The sequence below is a fragment of the Clupea harengus genome, chromosome 11 (genome assembly GCF_900700415.2).
Source record: "Clupea harengus chromosome 11, Ch_v2.0.2, whole genome shotgun sequence".
NCBI classification, from domain to species: domain Eukaryota; kingdom Metazoa; phylum Chordata; class Actinopteri; order Clupeiformes; family Clupeidae; genus Clupea; species Clupea harengus.
In genome coordinates this window covers 14,237,463-14,257,755 of record NC_045162.1, presented here as the reverse complement: position 1 = coordinate 14,257,755, position 20,293 = coordinate 14,237,463, and the positions used below count along the sequence as shown (strand labels likewise).

The 20,293-nt window shown below is 39.5% G+C and overlaps 1 protein-coding gene across 1 annotated transcript; it reads left to right on the top strand.

Moving 5' to 3' along the window:
• Positions 1 to 6,705: 6,705 nt before the first annotated feature.
• Positions 6,706 to 12,944, top strand: LOC116222492. The gene is made up of 8 exons (XM_031576855.2): positions 6,706 to 6,836; positions 7,174 to 7,282; positions 7,609 to 7,660; positions 9,212 to 9,390; positions 9,580 to 9,718; positions 9,985 to 10,108; positions 10,508 to 10,747; positions 11,258 to 12,944. Exons 2-8 carry the CDS (start codon positions 7,208 to 7,210, stop codon positions 11,313 to 11,315), a joined length of 867 nt encoding a protein of 288 aa, XP_031432715.1. The 5' UTR covers positions 6,706 to 6,836; positions 7,174 to 7,207; the 3' UTR covers positions 11,316 to 12,944.
• Positions 12,945 to 20,293: the final 7,349 nt, after the last annotated feature.

The following is a 20,293-nucleotide window of genomic DNA, read 5'->3' as shown; positions in this document are numbered from 1 at the left end:
AGCTGTGACTGAAATCAAGTGTCATTGTGAGTCCTTAACAGTTCAGTCTATTTTCCTCTGGCTGAAAGCCTGTGGCCTCATTTAACAATTTAACAGTGAAATCATTTGGACAGTAATAGTGAAGAAAGACAATAAACAACTGCTGAAAGTCCTCCGAGCATGTAGGCAAACTAACAGTTTGAGAAGGAAAACCCTCAGAGTTTCAATCCTCAAGAGAGGATTCAGGAGCCTGACCTGAATTCCAAATTAGCAACAGAAACAAAGATATGAATCAGTCATCTAACAAAAGAAAGAGATAACGTAAACCACACACTTTTACAGTGCTTTATCCAATGGGTAACCAGACCCAAAATGCAGCAGAACCGTGCGTTCATGTTACGTCTCAACCTGTTCCTCAACTGTCTTTATTTACCGTCAATGAATAGCTCATAACAAAAGCTGCCATCGTGACATTTCACTTTGATTTGAGCATCTTGTGCACCAGGACATTAAAGTGTTATTTTTCTCCTTTTACTGGACGGAGGTAAAAACAAGTCTGTGTGGGAACACTGCGCGATTGGCTGTCGCTGGCTGTTGGAGGAGTTTCTAAGGGCTTCAGTCCGTGGTTTGTGCACCAGAGCAGGTGAAATGAAAAACCCTACTTTTCTGACTGACAGAAAAAGCTCTCCTCTGGACAACAATTACCCCTTTGTGGCACTGCGAAACAGGCATACCTGCTTGGCACACAAAGGGACGGGGCCACTCGGGTGACAGCAGAAATCCTTCTCTTTTTCACGATTCACTTCTCTATTTCTGAGAAGGATAAAAAAGAACGGACTTTGTACAGACTGTTTTTGATTTACATGGATCTCTTCAACACCGTGGTCACACACAATTTTCACACCCAGTTCATACACAATTTTTTTTCCTTGTTCATGACTGCCCTGCTAGATGAATGCATCACGGCAAGGTATCTGACCGAGTTTATGCCTCATATTACGGCTTGATCTCTCAAAGGTTTGCATAAGCACTTGGGAACATCACTTGTCTGTGCAAAGTGACACAGTAAAAGTTTCTTTATCAAATTGACTTCCTGGAATAAAATATTAATGGGGGCTAGGGGGAGAAAATGAAAATGATACGGTAGTTCATGTTACCTACAAAATGATTGGAAGGTTACAAAACATTACTTCTTGTCTATGATTTGACAGGATATCTAGGCCTTGATTATCGCGCTGAGGCGTGTTTGACAGATAAAATGGAATTGTGTGAAAATGGTTTAGTGATCATATACATCAAAAGTCATGTCATTTTCCTATGTTGAATTAGGTGTTAAGCATATAAAATATCTTGATGTAAGTTAAAATCATGAATACAACCTGATCATTAGATCTAATTAATCTTAATGTACCTAGGCATGTACGCTTTCTGGTTTGTTTCTGTTTGTTTTCTTCTGGAAACAGCCAGTTACTCAATCATTGTAGACATGGTCGCCTTTCATCTCCACGTTTCATCGAAACCACCTAATCCACGTTTCACCATAGACGTGGGTACAAAAGACCTTTCACGGCTCAAGTCCAAACAGCAGAGCAGAGGCAATTGGATATGTTCGGATAGGAGGCAGCTTGTACATAAACACATAATTGGCTAGCATTGCATTGAGATGCCTGAATGGGTTTGTTGGTGCAGGTAATGTGTGTTCACATTAGGTAGATTGTGAAATTGTGAATTGTGAAAGAGAGGACAGGCTCAAAAAGAAAAAAATGGACCATCATGATGAGGCTTATGCACGAGTAGCCTTGATCGTGAAATTCACTGTATGGATGATGTTTCCACAGAGAGCATCTGTACACACTTAGTATTTAAATGATGTACATATTCAACAATTCATATTATAATAGAAAAAGGAGTAGTGATAGAAGTTAGAATTCGACATAGTGGACAAGGTAAAAAAAAAATGCAACACGTGCCCACAACGTGCAGTAAGTGAAATATTAGATTAGATTAGATTCAACTTTATTGTCATTAGCATCTAACCAGAAGTGCAAAGCAGAAGAGTGCAGAGTATGTGCATAATGGTAATATAAATATAAACTCCTCAAAAAAAGTTCGGAAACGTTATTTCGGTCGATTATTCCTCCCCTTTAATAATACCAATTGTTATTGTATTTTATATCGTTGGAAAGCCTGATTAGTCACCTTTACACCGAGGTACAACTTGTAAGGATCGTGATTTCGTGCAATGAGCAACACAGCTAACCGTGTGGGTAGCGGCCAAATTTATTTAGCCAAAATCCCCTGCAATATTCTTCTGTTGGTATTCACTCTCGTTTTGAGTTGCTTGGTGGATTGGATGATTGCACTCTCCCACAGTAATAAGGAAAAAACAACACATATTTACATTTTTACACTTTATTCATTTTACACTGTCAGGGACCTCAGTAGCGTGTGGAAGATCCATACGCAGCCACAACAGCTTGGCACCTCCTCCTCATGCTGGTCACCAGCATGAGCAATAATCTAATATTTCACTTACTGCACGTTGTGGGCATGTACCGAACTTTTTTTGAGGAGTTTAGATAAATAGTATATATACAGTATGACATAAGATATAAGTGGTATGAACAGTAAGAACATGAGCAGCAATAATGGTGATTAGTGCAGATGTGATATATATATATATGTAAAGTGCAGGTGAAGTACAGGTGAAGGTGGCAGTAGAAATTATAAAGTTATAAATGAGGTAGGAGACATGATGAGATATAAATACGATGAATATGGATATGGACAACAATTTTAAATAAATAGATAGACAAATGAACAATTTAGTGCAAATGTTCAGTGGCTGGAGGGAGGTGTGTGGCAGTCAGGCCAGGGTAGAGGGGGGAATACAGTCACTGTAGGAAGGAGTGTGAGGGGGTAGCCAGGGGGGGCTATCCATAGACATACTGTATACTATGTCTATGGGGCTATCACTGTGGTGCAAGAAGAAGCTGTTCCTGAGCCTGCTGGTCCGGGAACGGAGGGCCCTGTAGCGCCTCCCTGAGGGGAGGAGGGCAAACAGTCTGTGGTTGGGATGGGAGCTGTCCTTCTCGATGCTGCGCGCCTTCCGCAGACATATTTTGCTCTGGACAGCCTCGATGGTGGGGAGTGGGGAACCAGTGATGCGTTGGGCAGTTTTCACTACCCTCTGGAGTATGTGTTATGATATGTGCAAAAAGCGTATGTTCACATACACCTAACACAATCTTTTTGGCAAAGGTGCTCATGATTATAATGACCAGAAATCTGACCCCATGTCATTATCTCAGATGTGTTATGTGTTATTTTGTTCACAGATTCACAGAATTCTCTCAGGATACTTTATTCCTCGAACCATGTAAATTGAATAACTATAAAGTCCAGTAGTGATGATGTGTTTTTGTTTCAAGCTGTCATAAAATAAATACTGCTTTGTCCATAAAATGCTTCTGAGAGAGTGTTTCTCCTGGTTCTGCACTGGGTAGGAGCTGCAGATATGGCAGAGGACTGGACGTTATGTACATATTAATCTCTGAATACACACACACAGACACACACACACACACACACAGACACACACAGACACACACACACACACACACACACACACACACACACACACACACACACACACACACACACACACACACACACACACACACACACACACACACACACACACACACACACACAGAGGAGAGGAGCAGGTGCAGTCTAATGAGCACAGAATAAAAATGAGTATCACTGTCGAGGCTTTACACAACAGACTATTTGTTTACCACACAAATGTCAATATTTAACAAATGGAAATATGCATGCAAATAAGCATGGCTTATTTGATCTAGACAGGTCACCCTAGCAACAAAGAGAGAGACATATGTCCCTGGAAATATTCAAACAAGGGCTAAGTAAGATAAATGAGCCTGTCGGTCTGTCTGCCTGCCTGCCTGTCTGTCTGCCTGCCTGTCTGCCTGTCTGTATATCTGTCTGAGATTTTTCTTCACAGTTTTTTACAATAATTTTCACACTTGTCTCCATACCATTTACACTATTTCTTAACACACTTAACACATTCACCATCAGTAGACTATGCGATCTAAACTGTGGCTACTTTTCCATTGCCTAGATACAAAATACATTCAATGACCACTTCTTCCAAAATGGATACCCATCTCAGTCAATGTTCACCACCAGCAAAACTCTGTGTGACTATAGCAATTTGTGCAGACAGTTAGATCACCATTGGAAAGATGCTGCATTTTGGAAGCCAAATGAAACTATACACTTGAAATAAGACAGATTATTCTGATTTTTGCGGAAAGTTTATCGGTTTTCTGCTTTATTTTGTTTGTTTGCAGTAATACAGAAGTGGTAGTACAGCATATGCATTGAAATGTATGAAGGAAAGAAATGTAGATGTAGCTGTCACTGAAGACATTGTCCCACTATTACTACTGTATATGTATGTCATGGACTATCAATGAGGCAAAGTGACCCAAAAATGCAACTACAACAAAGGTCTGGTACTTAACAGAAACTTTCATCCAAATTGACATACAATAGCATCTTGTTGTTCCCAGGAATTGAATCCAGGTCAGCTAATTTTTAGACAACAACACTTACCACTGTACCACTGACACCATTTATCTCAGGCGGTAAATGTACCACACTCAAAAGTGGCAAAAGTGGTATTGTGACAAACCAACAGATTGAACAAGTTTGTTCTTGGTGTCATGACAATTGCTTGCCTTGAAATATTTGTGGAATATAGGGGATTTTAGGGGTGGATAAGATGTGCTAAAGATTTCTTTTGTAAAGATTTAAGGCAAATGAGAACATTGTAAATGTGAAGTTCATAAAAATGTCACGCTAAATTCAGAGGACAACACGGATCAACACTAGGGCTGCACCGCACTTCTAGTGGTCTCACGTGTTGTTGTTTCACTTACTGTACTGGGAAAGAAAAGTGTCAGCACACTATAGTATAGTTTGTACTATAGTATACCACAGCAAATTTAGCATTGCTCTGTCTTTCATATTTACTGTATTTGATTTCTATTACAATATATACAGTAAGAGTCATACGTTTTTACAACACTAAACTAATAAAGAATCAAAACTAAAACTAAAAACGAATTAATTGTACATTGAGTAGTTTAATGGGAGAGAGCACATGCTATAGTTATGGCAGCAAGTCACTTTTGGGTGAAGTATGAAGGGCTTTGGTGGTTGTTTGGTGGTTAAAGGTTAACTGATGTGCTGAGTTGTGTGTCTGTAAAGTCCACTGTGTGAAGACTTTTGAAAAAGTGTACATGGTATTAGTATATGGTAAGTGTTAAAATGAAATAATGATTGAATGAATAATAATGAAAAAACTAACTCAACTGCTGTTAGGACTACAAATAGGCAATTATCTCTTGAGTTTGGTTGAAGCCTGTGCTAATGTTTAAATTTAATTTTGTTTTTCAATTTTAATTTTGGCTATTTCAATAGGGACAATGCTAGAAAACACAACATCATTGCTACCTATTACATAGCAGTAGCATAGTAGTTAGGGTCCATATAGTTTCCAACTCCTGCCCTTAGTGTAGCTATATGTATATGTCTTGTACACCCTGAATATGTTTTGAATGTTTGTCTTTCTCTGTATCTCTGATCATGGAGATGTGGGTTGGCTATAGGTCTCATGCCTTTCATGCTATAGCCAATATTTACAGTAAACAGTGTAGTTTCATGGAGTTGGATATGAATGATATGGATTGAGTTTTAAACCATACTGAGATCCAAACACACCCTGGGTGATACAACAGTGTCGTGAACCATAGTGTTGTGGTTGAAACAATGATTTAAATAGAAAATTACCATAGAAACACAAATGACTGAATGTGCGGTGGTAAAATGTATATTATACTATTTATAACTAATTTGAAGTGTTTCTTCTATATATCACAGAAGCTTTAATCATCTGGCTGCATCCTCTTTTAAGAAGCAGAAGCTCTGAGCTTTCCAGGTTCGCACTACACAGGAGTACAAACCATAGTAGTAATGGATGCCCTCATGTGGTTATTTAGTAGAACTACAGGGGCATTTACATATGAGTGCTTCCTTTTCTCTCTCTCTCTTTCACATACACACATAAGAGAGAGAGAGAGAGAGAGAGAGAGAGAGACAGAGACAGAGACAGAGAGACAGACAGAGAGAAAGACAGAGAGTCAAGCTCCACATATCTGAGTTATGAGCAGTTGCCTAATCCAGTTCCCATGACATTTCAGCTCCTGTATGTTTTTCCTCTCATGACCTTTGCTCACCTAATGTGACACATGCCTAGTGTGTTTAGTACAAACTGACCAATGTGACATATTATGTGTTTGGTAAAAACCCACACACAAACATATTGTAGAAGTCAGAGAATAATTTGTTTATCATTAATGATCGCAGTACCTTGCCTTATGTTGTGGGACTAACTTGCCATACTTTATGACACATTTAAAAAATGTTGTTATTCAGTGTGATTTTCATATATATATAATATACACAGCATAGATCAGTGCTTCTGTTCTGATGAAAGATCTGCCTTTCTTTGCATTTGAACTTGAGATGGCTGGCTTTTGGACCAGGGTGACAAGGACAAGCAGCCTAAATCAGTCTCTGTTCAAATGCAAGTGGTCTGAGGGACGTCTGCATCTAAGAGGATTAGATAGGATTTACAAGTCATCCCTGGTGCGCGTAGCAACAGGCTAACTCTCGCTAACATGTCATGGAGTGCTACCACACAGTGTAAGGCCTCTCTGTTTACGTCTGGACAGCACAACTGACTGAAAGGACACCTGTTAGAGGTACATGTTAGTATTATGATTATGTCTGTATTGTCTTTGAATGTCTTTTTATGTATGCACAGTAAGTAGCAGTTTGGTGTGTTCTGTGAATGAAAAAGGCTTAAGGGAAGAGTGACACAAATAGATACCAGGAAATAGCGCTCTGTGTTGACTGAACATGCCCTTGCATTGGCTCTACTCTCCTATGATGTCAATATTGTTTTAGAAAGTGCCCCATACGAGAGGGTTAAAGTCTAGTGGTTAACCTGCATGATTGGACTTACCTAGATTCTGACTGTCATTTAAATTATTGTGTTCTTTGTTTTTGTTTTGCTTGCCTGAACATATGTGGGTCCAGAACTGCAGTCATGTGTCGGTGAACATGCCTCAAAATGGTGACATACATCCTGTGGTCAGCACTGGTATGGACATGCAAGGGGTTACTGTTCACATGGAGGTTTCTTTGGGTGAGCACTGTCAACATGTACTATACATACTAAACATGCTGAACTCCAGAGGCCAGCACCCTCTGAGAAATCGCTACTGTTGAAATAGTCACTGCACAGAGGATAAAATAAATAAATCAAGAAATAACAAGTAACATTTTGTTGTTATTTAATTAAATCATTTCCTAATGTCTGTTTGCTACGGGGGTGTTATTTATTCCTTTTCTTCACAAATAAGCTGCCATCTCAGTAATCTAGCACTGTTTAAAGCCAGTTGTTTCTGAAGTGTGCAGTGCACTGTGTGTCATCTCACATCCTGTTCCTGTATCGTTGTGCTTCCTCTGCAGATTAGCCCATACCATGCAATACAAGAGTCTCCAAGGGAACCGTATGAAACAGGTGCTGACAACCTTATTGTTTACATTTTTAAAAGACGCACCGTGTTTGTTTATATTTTTACTTATATGCCATAACATTGAAAACACCCAGAAAATTACACGTTCTCCAGAAAAACCCATTTTGTATCCATCAAATAAGGTGCACAATAAATAGAAAATACAGTGAAGACAATGCTTTCAGCTTGAAATAACTATTTTGTTATTTGTCCTCCGTTTGCAGCAGTTATAAACCTGGCCTCACTACAGTACAGGCTCATTCTTCCTTGAATAGGTCTTGCATAATTAGGAGCAATGCTTTGAGTTGGCTCCAGTCAAGTGCCGTCCACCGGGTATGGTGATGGTGAAATGGAGTGATAGCCTTCCTTGTTTAAACGTCTCCTTTACGCTAAACAAATGACATACTTTATATGTATGTATCATATAAGTACCAAAGCAGCCCCAGACAATCACATGTCCTCTACCGTGCTTGAGAGACGGTGGTCAAGCAGTCCTCCGGCATCTTTTCATCTGTTCTGCACCTCATAAAAATTGTTCTGTGTGATCCAAACACCTGAACTTAGAACTTAGGTCTGTCTATAACTTATTTTTAATCTTCTTCCAGCCAGTATCTGTTTCATTTCGGCCATTTGAGTCTTTTCCATTCATTGGCCAGTCTTGTAAATGGGCTTTTCTTTTTAAACTCTGGCGAGAGGAATTGTATTACAGAGCGGCCTCACTGTTGAAGATAGGACTGGTGTTGTCTGGGTGCTATAAAACTGCCATCTGTTTCTCAAATGAGAGATTCAGATGTTTTTATCCTCCTGCACAGTTGAGCCTCCATGTCCCCTTTCTGTCTTGGTTAAAGCCAGCTTGCGCTGTTCTGTGAAGGATGTGGTGCGTACCTTTGTCAGATATCTTCACTTTCTTGCCAATTTCATAGACTATAGACTGGCAAGTTTCTGAAGAATGTTTTTCTGTCAACCTCTGTTTAACCTGAACCAAGGGTAATGTAGGTAAATCATCTTTTGATTTGCCCTTGTTTCTTTCCAGAGGGAAAACATTGCTTTGTAAGTGTTATGTAAAGCATTTTACTCTTACTGTTTGTAGTTTAAATGGCTGCTGCAGTGAGAAACTATACTGCTATACTGTATGAAAAAGAGTCCTTAAATGAACTAAACCTACTTGTCCAGCAGATGGCAGTATTTGTGTAATCACACACTTCCACCATCCACCTCACAATTTGAGACCTCACCTTAACTGGCCAACAGTCCTTCTGCTCATTGAGGAGGATAATGGTGGTAATGATGGTCATGATGGTGTAGAAGAAGAAAAGTGAAAAAGAGGAAGAAGGAGGAGAAGTAGAAGAAGAAGAAGAAGAAGAAGAAGAAGAAGAAAAAGAAGAAGAAAACGATGATTATGATGATGATAGTGGTGGTCATGGTGATGGTAAAGATGAGGATGATGAAGAAAAAGAGAAGTAGAAGAAGATGATGATGATGATGATGATGATGATGATGGTGATGATGACAGTGATGATATCAATATCAATAATGAATCTAACTTCATTCATTAGGCCGTGGTGAGGGCTGGGACAGGGCCAGTAGGCTTAAGCACAGGCCTCCCCTCCAAAAGAGGCTGTCAGCTGCTGAGGAGGATATCCAGAAACTGAAGAACCATCTCAACAGCCAGAAGGAATCATGGGAGAGGAGATTCCTGAAACTGCAGAAGAGGCAGCAGGACCTACAAAACCAGGTCTCTATGTATCTCTTTCTGTGTCTATTTCTATCTATCTATCTATCTATCTATCTATCTCTATTTCTTTCTTTCTTTCTTTCTATCTATCTATCTATCTATCTATCTATCTATCTATCTATCTATCTATCTATCTATCTATCTATCTATCTATCTAATGGGGCTCGTACCAACTGTCTTTTTCTTTAGCTGGCCTCTGAGGCTTGGGTAAGAAGTGGAGTCTACCTCGGGCAGGAAGGGATACAGATTCCCAGAGAACTGCTGTTTGAGGCCATGTTGGAGAATGGGCCACTGAGCCAGTTTGATGAACAGGGCCAGGACTTTCCAAGTAAATTAGCCTAGATACCAGAAATCACATATCCTTCAACCCCATTGTAAGTCGTACCCTGGCATTCTCTGTATGTCTCTAGAATCCAACATAAACGCTTATAAGGCAGCTGTACTGAAGTCAACCACATATCCTTCAGTCCATGACGTTTTTAACCAAACCTTGTCATTCTATTTATGTGATTAAAACCCAGCATAAAAGCTTACAGAGGAGGTGTGTTGAAGTATTTAGTTTGGGACTGGTTTGCCTTGTCACTGCCCTTTCAGGGACCACCCTCAGGAGGCACGAGATGATGGCATTAAGAGCTGACCAAAACATGTCCTCACTGTCCTCATCATCAGCGTGTGACTCCAGCCCCCCTTCAGTTTCGTCTGTGAACACAAACACCAGGTACACCATACAGACATATTTGCGTCTTCAGGAGTATGGTAATTATGCATAATGACACGGGATGTATGTGTATTGTAACACCCTGCTGCTGGACCCAGTAAGCTCTGTAGAAACACATTTTTAACTAATACACTTTAACAGTTTTAACAGTGTTTACACCTGGTTCTCAGAGATCTCAGCTGCAATGATTTATATTTAACAGAGAGGCATGTTTATTTCCTGCAACCTTGAAAGTCTTTACCTCATGAATTGCCCCTAATTGTCCCTGTCACACTCCTATCTATAGCTTGACATTAAAAACTTGTGATTTTGACAGTAGCCCCCCCACCTCACACACACACAAACACACACACACACACACACACACACACACCCACACACACTCTTGTCTTCCTGCAGTGTGGGTTCCTGGCGGAGTGGCAGTGGCCCCCACCGGGTGTTTGTGCCTCACTCCCCCCTAGACCTGCAGGTTGGCCACCGGGTCCGGGTTATGCTGCCCTCGGGTCGGATCAGCACCGGCACCCTGCGCTACTTGGGCACTGTGGGCGGCTCCCAGGACTACCAGCTGGGGATAGAGCTGGAACGCGCTGACAACGCCTCCCAGTCTGGAGTCCTCCAGGGACAGCACTACTTTGAATGGTAATGCCAGAAAACACATGGGTGCCACATTTTTGTCTAAAACTAGTGAGCTAACAAGCTAACAGCCATCAGGCCAACAGGCACTGGTAAAGGCTAATTAGCTTGCTAACTGGTTATAGGACTATATTCTGCAATATCGCGCTGTAAGCACAATTCTTACATTTTCTGTAGGATTTCACATCCAGAGTGCAAAAGCACACAGTGTATAGCCTTGTATAGTAAAGTGTTAAGTGTATAGCCTTGACAGCTTGTTTGATTGACAGCTATGTTTATCTCTGTTTCACTTGACCATGTATCAACAAAATTAATTTGAAGACGAGAAGGAGAAAATTAACGCTGACATACCAAATATATGTAGTGCATGCAACACAAAAGTCAAAGGCAGGATTATACATGTATACAATGTACTCTAGGTCTAGTGTCCACAGTATAGAGGAAAGCATGCACTTCAGAAAACCTGTCTCTTTCTAATCTGATCTCTTCATCTGACTCTCTGTGGTTTTTCCACAGCATGCCTGGACATGGTGCATTCGTACCCTTTCAGAAGTTGCTTATGGCCTGGGAATGAACGGAGAGAGAGAGAGTCAGAGAGTAAGAAAGGCATCTCCCTGTGGCGATAACATGGATCACTAGACCCGGACCCACTGGAGATCTCTTTGAAGTTTTATGACTGTCATCGGGGTATTGTCAGTGGGTGTGCACACCGTTGGAAATGTATGTGAAATCTGTACTTTTTTTTGCTGTGATTTGTATAGTTTATTATTGTATAACTGATTTGTGCATTACTTGAAATCCCAAATGCATTTTGGGAAATTATAAATAAAAACACAACATTGTACACAAAAAAAAATCAGTATTATACTGTACTGATAGTCCTGTGTATTCCTCAATTGCATGGTGGAAAAATACAACCTTTTACTGTGAAAAGCTTGCCCTTAGGTGTTCAGGCTTCTGTAAAGTGCTTTAGGCAGTACCTTTTTTTAAATGGCACCATATAACCAAATGCAATTGATTTGAAATGAAATTGAAAAGCAGGAAAGAGCTTTTCCATTTCTCTGCACTGACCCCATGACCCATGTGCAAAGATGTTAGCAGCTTAGCATTCAGCCAAACTGATACACAACACATATTAAGTTGTGTGTCTGATTATGGTCCACTAAAGGTGATTTTGAATGGCACATATGTCTTTGAATGAGCTTATATATTTAGGCATAGTCAATTAAGAGATAAAGGCATCAGGTGCCGGTGTGTTTACAGGTCTACATATGTAGAATTTACATGCCAAAGAAGCTTAAAAATAAAAGTTTGATGGCTGTGATCATTTTAAAAGTTTACCAGCAAATGTGAATTCATAAAAGCTGTCTAGCCGAATGGTTAGGATGGCTGACTCCAAAGCTGTCTAGCTGAATGGTTAGGATGGCTGACTCCAAAGCTGTCTAGCTGAATGGTTAGGATGGCTGACTCCAAAGCTGTCTAGCTGAATGGTTAGGATGGCTGACTTCAAAGCTGTCTAGCTGAATGGTTAGGATGGCTGACTTCAAAGCTGTCTAGCTGAATGGTTAGGATGGCTGACTCCAAAGCTGTCTAGCTGAATGGTTAGGATGGCTGACTCCAAAGCTGTCTAGCTGAATGGTTAGGATGGCTGACTCCAAAGCTGTCTAGCTGAATGGTTAGGATGGCTGACTTCAAAGCTGTCTAGCTGAATGGTTAGGATGGCTGACTCCAAAGCTGTCTAGCTGAATGGTTAGGATGGCTGACTCCAAAGCTGTTCCACACAAAGACTTTTAAATGTAATGTTTGTTGAACAGTAAATACACATTCCAGACCTGCGAATAAGTTGCTTTGATAAACCAAAAAACTGGGGTTGGTCATCTCTGCACATAAGTGCCTTTTCCCTGGGGTGGGTGCACTGTGAAAGAACTAATGGTTGGAGTTCTGTCTGTATATTACAGTAGTCATATTGGTAATTTATTTGTTTAACAGTATAAAATAACATTACAATAATTTACTGGCTAGTAGCTTCCAGTATGATACTGCTGTTTGTTTACAGTAGGCTTATTCCAAATGTAAATTCAAAATCAGCACTGCAAAAAATATTATAGTAACTTATTGTTGACTTTCTTGTGGTAAATTACTGGAGGTAAAGTAAACCTTTATTTTTACAGCAGGCATCTTCGTGAAAACGGACAATAAAATACAAAAAAAAAGAATTACTGACCAATAACTGCCAATAACTTAATGTAGTTTTCACAGGAAATGTTTAACAGTGCAGTGTAAAATTGACAGTGTCAAGGATAGAGAGGCAACCCAACATAGTGCTCTTTTATACAATACTGGTTTCCATGCAGAAAAGGGCAGGTTGCTTTGGGGTAAAACACACTTCTATTAGCCAATATACAGCACACTGTGTGTGCCTTGGGGTAAAACACACCTCTATTAGCCAATATACAGTACACTGTTTGCATTGGACCAGTGAGGCACTCCAAGGAAGACTGAAACATAAAACAACAATAACAATAACAACAACAACAACAAACCATCAGTCTACACCAACAGTAATAGTGTTGGGACACACAGAGCACAATTCATAGAAAAGAGCCACACATACTGTATGTCAGTAGAGTGGTTTCTGCTTAAATTGGTTAATTCCTCAGGCATGATGAGTTAGAGACTGATTGCTTGTGGTGGTGGCATTTGATATGGATCTGTGGCATTTCTTAATGCAAATTTATAATCTGTGCTCTAGTTTACTAACACACATATGTCAAAAGAGTTGGCAAACATCTCTGTTGTCAGTTAAAAAGGTTGAATAGTATTTCAGAAAGCTGGCTGTAAGAATGTAATTGATGTGTTTTAATAAATGGAGGAATTCCTGGTTGCTTGATAGCTAGTGGCAGTAGTGTGGGACCGTGTGGGATATGCTACCAATGCCAACACTTTGATGTAATGTCTACAACAGAATAAGAAACCTTTGTATTCTGCCTTTCAGCTTGTAAACATCTATATTTCGTCCTCTAGTCTATTCCACAGCACACTAGTTAGGCCCTAAAAGATACAGGCCACAGCTTTTGCTATTTGAAAGATATGATGAGCCATGATGTTGCCTGCTAGCTTTACCTTATCTGCTACAGCTTTTGCAATATGCAAGTTATAAAAAGATAACTTTGACCATATCTGCAAAGTTTGAGTAAGTTTGGTGTTTAACATGTTTGTGTAGATTTGGAGTTCAATATGCGGGACAAAGGGTCAAAATGCTGTGCAATGCAATGCAAAGGTAGTGGGACACCAGGTCACCCTACCTTCAACCTCTATCCAGTTGTAGGCAGAAGTGTGAGGACCCCTGGGGACATCATGACATTCTGTTATTCTTTTGGGGACAAGGAGTAAAGGCAACCACTGCAGCAAAAATAAAAATTAGGTCTCATGAGGTCTTAAATGAGGTCTCATGAGGCCTTAAATGAGGTCTTAAATGAGGTCTCATGAGGTCTTAAATGAGGTCTCATGAGGCCTTAAATGAGGTCTCATGAGGCCTTAAATGAGGTCTTAAATGAGGCCTTAAATGAGGTCTTAAATGAGGTCTCATGAGGCCTTAAATGAGGCCTTAAATGAGGTCTCATGAGGTCTTAAATGAGGTCTCATGAGGCCTTAAATGAGGTCTTAAATGACGCCTTAAATGAGGTCTTAAATGAGGTCTCATGAGGCCTTAAATGAGGTTTCATGAGGCCTTAAATGAGGCCTTAAATGAGGTCTCATGAGGTCTTAAATGAGGTCACATGAGGCCTTAAATGAGGCCTTAAATGAGGTCTTAAATGAGGTCTTAAATGAGGTCGCATGAGGTCTTAAATGAGGTCTTAAATGAGGTCTCATGAGGCCTTAAATGAGGTCTTAAATGAGGTCTCATGAGGTCTTAAATGAGGTCTTAAATGAGGTTTTAAATGAGGTCTTAAATGAGGTCTTAAATGAGGTCTTAAATGAGGTTTTAAATGAGGTCTCATGAGGTCTTAAATGAGGTCTTAAATGAGGTCTCATGAGGCCTTAAATGAGGTCTCATGAGGTCTCATGAGGTTTTAAAGGCAAAGCTGCCAACTTCCAATGAGACGCCATTACTTGCCTTTGGTTGCACAATTCCTAGCAGCTCAGGTAAGAAATTGGCATCAGATGCTTAGAGTATAAAATCCTGGTTATGTAGTGAGACACTTAAAGGCGCTTACAAATTGTGAAAGTAAATGTTATTGTGTTAAGGGTAGGTGTGGTGTTAGACATTAATAAGGTCATCATCAAAAAAAAAATCAAAATGGTCTTATAACAGACTTATTGTGAGTGCTGAATATCACATGAATATCATAAAGATGACTTTATCTAAGTCAGTAAATGAGGTGGATTATTTTTAGTTGCTTGGTCTGATGTAAATCTACACCCGTAGCATTTTTTTGTGAAACCTGCCAGTTGTACTATGATTTGTATAGTATATTATTATAGAACAGCTGTGTAGTAATATTACTGTAAATCACAATTGCATTATGAGGCTGACTCCAAAGCTGTCTAGCTGAATGGTTAGGATGGCTGACTCCAAAGCTGTTCCACACAAAGACTTTTAAATGTAATGTTTGTTGAACAGTAAATACACATTCCAGACCTGCGAATAAGTTGCTTTGATAAACCAAAAAACTGGGGTTGGTCATCTCTGCACATAAGTGCCTTTTCCCTGGGGTGGGTGCACTGTGAAAGAACTAATGGTTGGAGTTCTGTCTGTATATTACAGTAGTCATATTGGTAATTTATTTGTTTAACAGTATAAAATAACATTACAATAATTTACTGGCTAGTAGCTTCCAGTATGATACTGCTGTTTGTTTACAGTAGGCTTATTCCAAATGTAAATTCAAAATCAGCACTGCAAAAAATATTATAGTAACTTATTGTTGACTTTCTTGTGGTAAATTACTGGAGGTAAAGTAAACCTTTATTTTTACAGCAGGCATCTTCGTGAAAACGGACAATAAAATAAAAAAAAAAAGAATTACTGACCAATAACTGCCAATAACTTAATGTAGTTTTCACAGGAAATGTTTAACAGTGCAGTGTAAAATTGACAGTGTCAAGGATAGAGAGGCAACCCAACATAGTGCTCTTTTATACAATACTGGTTTCCATGCAGAAAAGGGCAGGTTGCTTTGGGGTAAAACACACTTCTATTAGCCAATATACAGCACACTGTGTGTGCCTTGGGGTAAAACACACCTCTATTAGCCAATATACAGTACACTGTTTGCATTGGACCAGTGAGGCACTCCAAGGAAGACTGAAACATAAAACAACAATAACAATAACAACAACAACAACAAACCATCAGTCTACACCAACAGTAATAGTGTTGGGACACACAGAGCACAATTCATAGAAAAGAGCCACACATACTGTATGTCAGTAGAGTGGTTTCTGCTTAAATTGGTTAATTCCTCAGGCATGATGAGTTAGAGACTGATTGCTTGTGGTGGTGGCATTTGATATGGATCTGTGGCATTTCTTAATGCAAATTTATAATCTGTGCTCTAGTTTACTAACACACATATGTCAAAAGAGTTGGCAAACATCTCTGTTGTCAGTTAAAAAGGTTGAATAGTATTTCAGAAAGCTGGCTGTAAGAATGTAATTGATGTGTTTTAATAAATGGAGGAATTCCTGGTTGCTTGATAGCTAGTGGCAGTAGTGTGGGACCGTGTGGGATATGCTACCAATGCCAACACTTTGATGTAATGTCTACAACAGAATAAGAAACCTTTGTATTCTGCCTTTCAGCTTGTAAACATCTATATTTCGTCCTCTAGTCTATTCCACAGCACACTAGTTAGGCCCTAAAAGATACAGGCCACAGCTTTTGCTATTTGAAAGATATGATGAGCCATGATGTTGCCTGCTAGCTTTACCTTATCTGCTACAGCTTTTGCAATATGCAAGTTATAAAAAGATAACTTTGACCATATCTGCAAAGTTTGAGTAAGTTTGGTGTTTAACATGTTTGTGTAGATTTGGAGTTCAATATGCGGGACAAAGGGTCAAAATGCTGTGCAATGCAATGCAAAGGTAGTGGGACACCAGGTCACCCTACCTTCAACCTCTATCCAGTTGTAGGCAGAAGTGTGAGGACCCCTGGGGACATCATGACATTCTGTTATTCTTTTGGGGACAAGGAGTAAAGGCAACCACTGCAGCAAAAATAAAAATGAGGTCTCATGAGGTCTTAAATGAGGTCTCATGAGGCCTTAAATGAGGTCTTAAATGAGGTCTCATGAGGTCTTAAATGAGGTCTCATGAGGCCTTAAATGAGGTCTCATGAGGCCTTAAATGAGGTCTTAAATGAGGCCTTAAATGAGGTCTTAAATGAGGTCTCATGAGGCCTTAAATGAGGCCTTAAATGAGGTCTCATGAGGTCTTAAATGAGGTCTCATGAGGCCTTAAATGAGGTCTTAAATGACGCCTTAAATGAGGTCTTAAATGAGGTCTCATGAGGCCTTAAATGAGGTTTCATGAGGCCTTAAATGAGGCCTTAAATGAGGTCTCATGAGGTCTTAAATGAGGTCACATGAGGCCTTAAATGAGGCCTTAAATGAGGTCTTAAATGAGGTCTTAAATGAGGTCGCATGAGGTCTTAAATGAGGTCTTAAATGAGGTCTCATGAGGCCTTAAATGAGGTCTTAAATGAGGTCTCATGAGGTCTTAAATGAGGTCTTAAATGAGGTTTTAAATGAGGTCTTAAATGAGGTCTTAAATGAGGTCTTAAATGAGGTTTTAAATGAGGTCTCATGAGGTCTTAAATGAGGTCTTAAATGAGGTCTCATGAGGCCTTAAATGAGGTCTCATGAGGTCTCATGAGGTTTTAAAGGCAAAGCTGCCAACTTCCAATGAGACGCCATTACTTGCCTTTGGTTGCACAATTCCTAGCAGCTCAGGTAAGAAATTGGCATCAGATGCTTAGAGTATAAAATCCTGGTTATGTAGTGAGACACTTAAAGGCGCTTACAAATTGTGAAAGTAAATGTTATTGTGTTAAGGGTAGGTGTGGTGTTAGACATTAATAAGGTCATCATCAAAAAAAAAAATCAAAATGGTCTTATAACAGACTTATTGTGAGTGCTGAATATCACATGAATATCATAAAGATGACTTTATCTAAGTCAGTAAATGAGGTGGATTATTTTTAGTTGCTTGGTCTGATGTAAATCTACACCCGTAGCATTTTTTTGTGAAACCTGCCAGTTGTACTATGATTTGTATAGTATATTATTATAGAACAGCTGTGTAGTAATATTACTGTAAATCACAATTGCATTATGAGGCTGACTCCAAAGCTGTCTAGCTGAATGGTTAGGATGGCTGACTCCAAAGCTGTTCCACACAAAGACTTTTAAATGTAATGTTTGTTGAACAGTAAATACACATTCCAGACCTGCGAATAAGTTGCTTTGATAAACCAAAAAACTGGGGTTGGTCATCTCTGCACATAAGTGCCTTTTCCCTGGGGTGGGTGCACTGTGAAAGAACTAATGGTTGGAGTTCTGTCTGTATATTACAGTAGTCATATTGGTAATTTATTTGTTTAACAGTATAAAATAACATTACAATAATTTACTGGCTAGTAGCTTCCAGTATGATACTGCTGTTTGTTTACAGTAGGCTTATTCCAAATGTAAATTCAAAATCAGCACTGCAAAAAATATTATAGTAACTTATTGTTGACTTTCTTGTGGTAAATTACTGGAGGTAAAGTAAACCTTTATTTTTACAGCAGGCATCTTCGTGAAAACGGACAATAAAATAAAAAAAAAAAGAATTACTGACCAATAACTGCCAATAACTTAATGTAGTTTTCACAGGAAATGTTTAACAGTGCAGTGTAAAATTGACAGTGTCAAGGATAGAGAGGCAACCCAACATAGTGCTCTTTTATACAATACTGGTTTCCATGCAGAAAAGGGCAGGTTGCTTTGGGGTAAAACACACTTCTATTAGCCAATATACAGCACACTGTGTGTGCCTTGGGGTAAAACACACCTCTATTAGCCAATATACAGTACACTGTTTGCATTGGACCAGTGAGGCACTCCAAGGAAGACTGAAACATAAAACAACAATAACAATAACAACAACAACAACAAACCATCAGTCTACACCAACAGTAATAGTGTTGGGACACACAGAGCACAATTCATAGAAAAGAGCCACACATACTGTATGTCAGTAGAGTGGTTTCTGCTTAAATTGGTTAATTCCTCAGGCATGATGAGTTAGAGACTGATTGCTTGTGGTGGTGGCATTTGATATGGATCTGTGGCATTTCTTAATGCAAATTTATAATCTGTGCTCTAGTTTACTAACACACATATGTCAAAAGAGTTGGCAAACATCTCTGTTGTCAGTTAAAAAGGTTGAATAGTATTTCAGAAAGCTGGCTGTAAGAATGTAATTGATGTGTTTTAATAAATGGAGGAATTCCTGGTTGCTTGATAGCTAGTGGCAGTAGTGTGGGACCGTGTGGGATATGCTACCAATGCCAACACTTTGATGTAATGTCTACAACAGAATAAGAAACCTTTGTATTCTGCCTTTCAGCTTGTAAACATCTATATTTCGTCCTCTAGTCTATTCCACAGCACACTAGTTAGGCCCTAAAAGATACAGGCCACAGCTTTTGCTATTTGAAAGATATGATGAGCCATGATGTTGCCTGCTAGCTTTACCTTATCTGCTACAGCTTTTGCAATATGCAAGTTATAAAAAGATAACTTTGACCATATCTGCAAAGTTTGAGTAAGTTTGGTGTTTAACATGTTTGTGTAGATTTGGAGTTCAATATGCGGGACAAAGGGTCAAAATGCTGTGCAATGCAATGCAAAGGTAGTGGGACACCAGGTCACCCTACCTTCAACCTCTATCCAGTTGTAGGCAGAAGTGTGAGGACCCCTGGGGACATCATGACATTCTGTTATTCTTTTGGGGACAAGGAGTAAAGGCAACCACTGCAGCAAAAATAAAAATTAGGTCTCATGAGGTCTTAAATGAGGTCTCATGAGGCCTTAAATGAGGTCTTAAATGAGGTCTCATGAGGTCTTAAATGAGGTCTCATGAGGCCTTAAATGAGGTCTCATGAGGCCTTAAATGAGGTCTTAAATGAGGCCTTAAATGAGGTCTTAAATGAGGTCTCATGAGGCCTTAAATGAGGCCTTAAATGAGGTCTCATGAGGTCTTAAATGAGGCCTTAAATGAGGTCTCATGAGGTCTTAAATGAGGTCTCATGAGGCCTTAAATGAGGTCTTAAATGACGCCTTAAATGAGGTCTTAAATGAGGTCTCATGAGGCCTTAAATGAGGTTTCATGAGGCCTTAAATGAGGCCTTAAATGAGGTCTCATGAGGTCTTAAATGAGGTCACATGAGGCCTTAAATGAGGTCTTAAATGAGGTCTTAAATGAGGTCGCATGAGGTCTTAAATGAGGTCTTAAATGAGGTCTCATGAGGCCTTAAATGAGGTCTTAAATGAGGTCTCATGA

What these genes read in the sequence shown, in the direction of transcription:
- LOC116222492 (XM_031576855.2), top strand. Translation starts at nt 7,208, where the DNA reads ATGGTGACATACATCCTGTGGTCAGCACTGGTATGGACATGCAAGGGG. An exon ending in ACAGGGCCAGGACTTTCCAA is followed by an intron (nt 9,719 to 9,984) that starts GTAAATTAGCCT and finishes CTGCCCTTTCAG; the next exon opens with GGACCACCCTCAGGAGGCAC. An exon ending in GGACAGCACTACTTTGAATG is followed by an intron (nt 10,748 to 11,257) that starts GTAATGCCAGAA and finishes GTTTTTCCACAG; the next exon opens with CATGCCTGGACATGGTGCAT.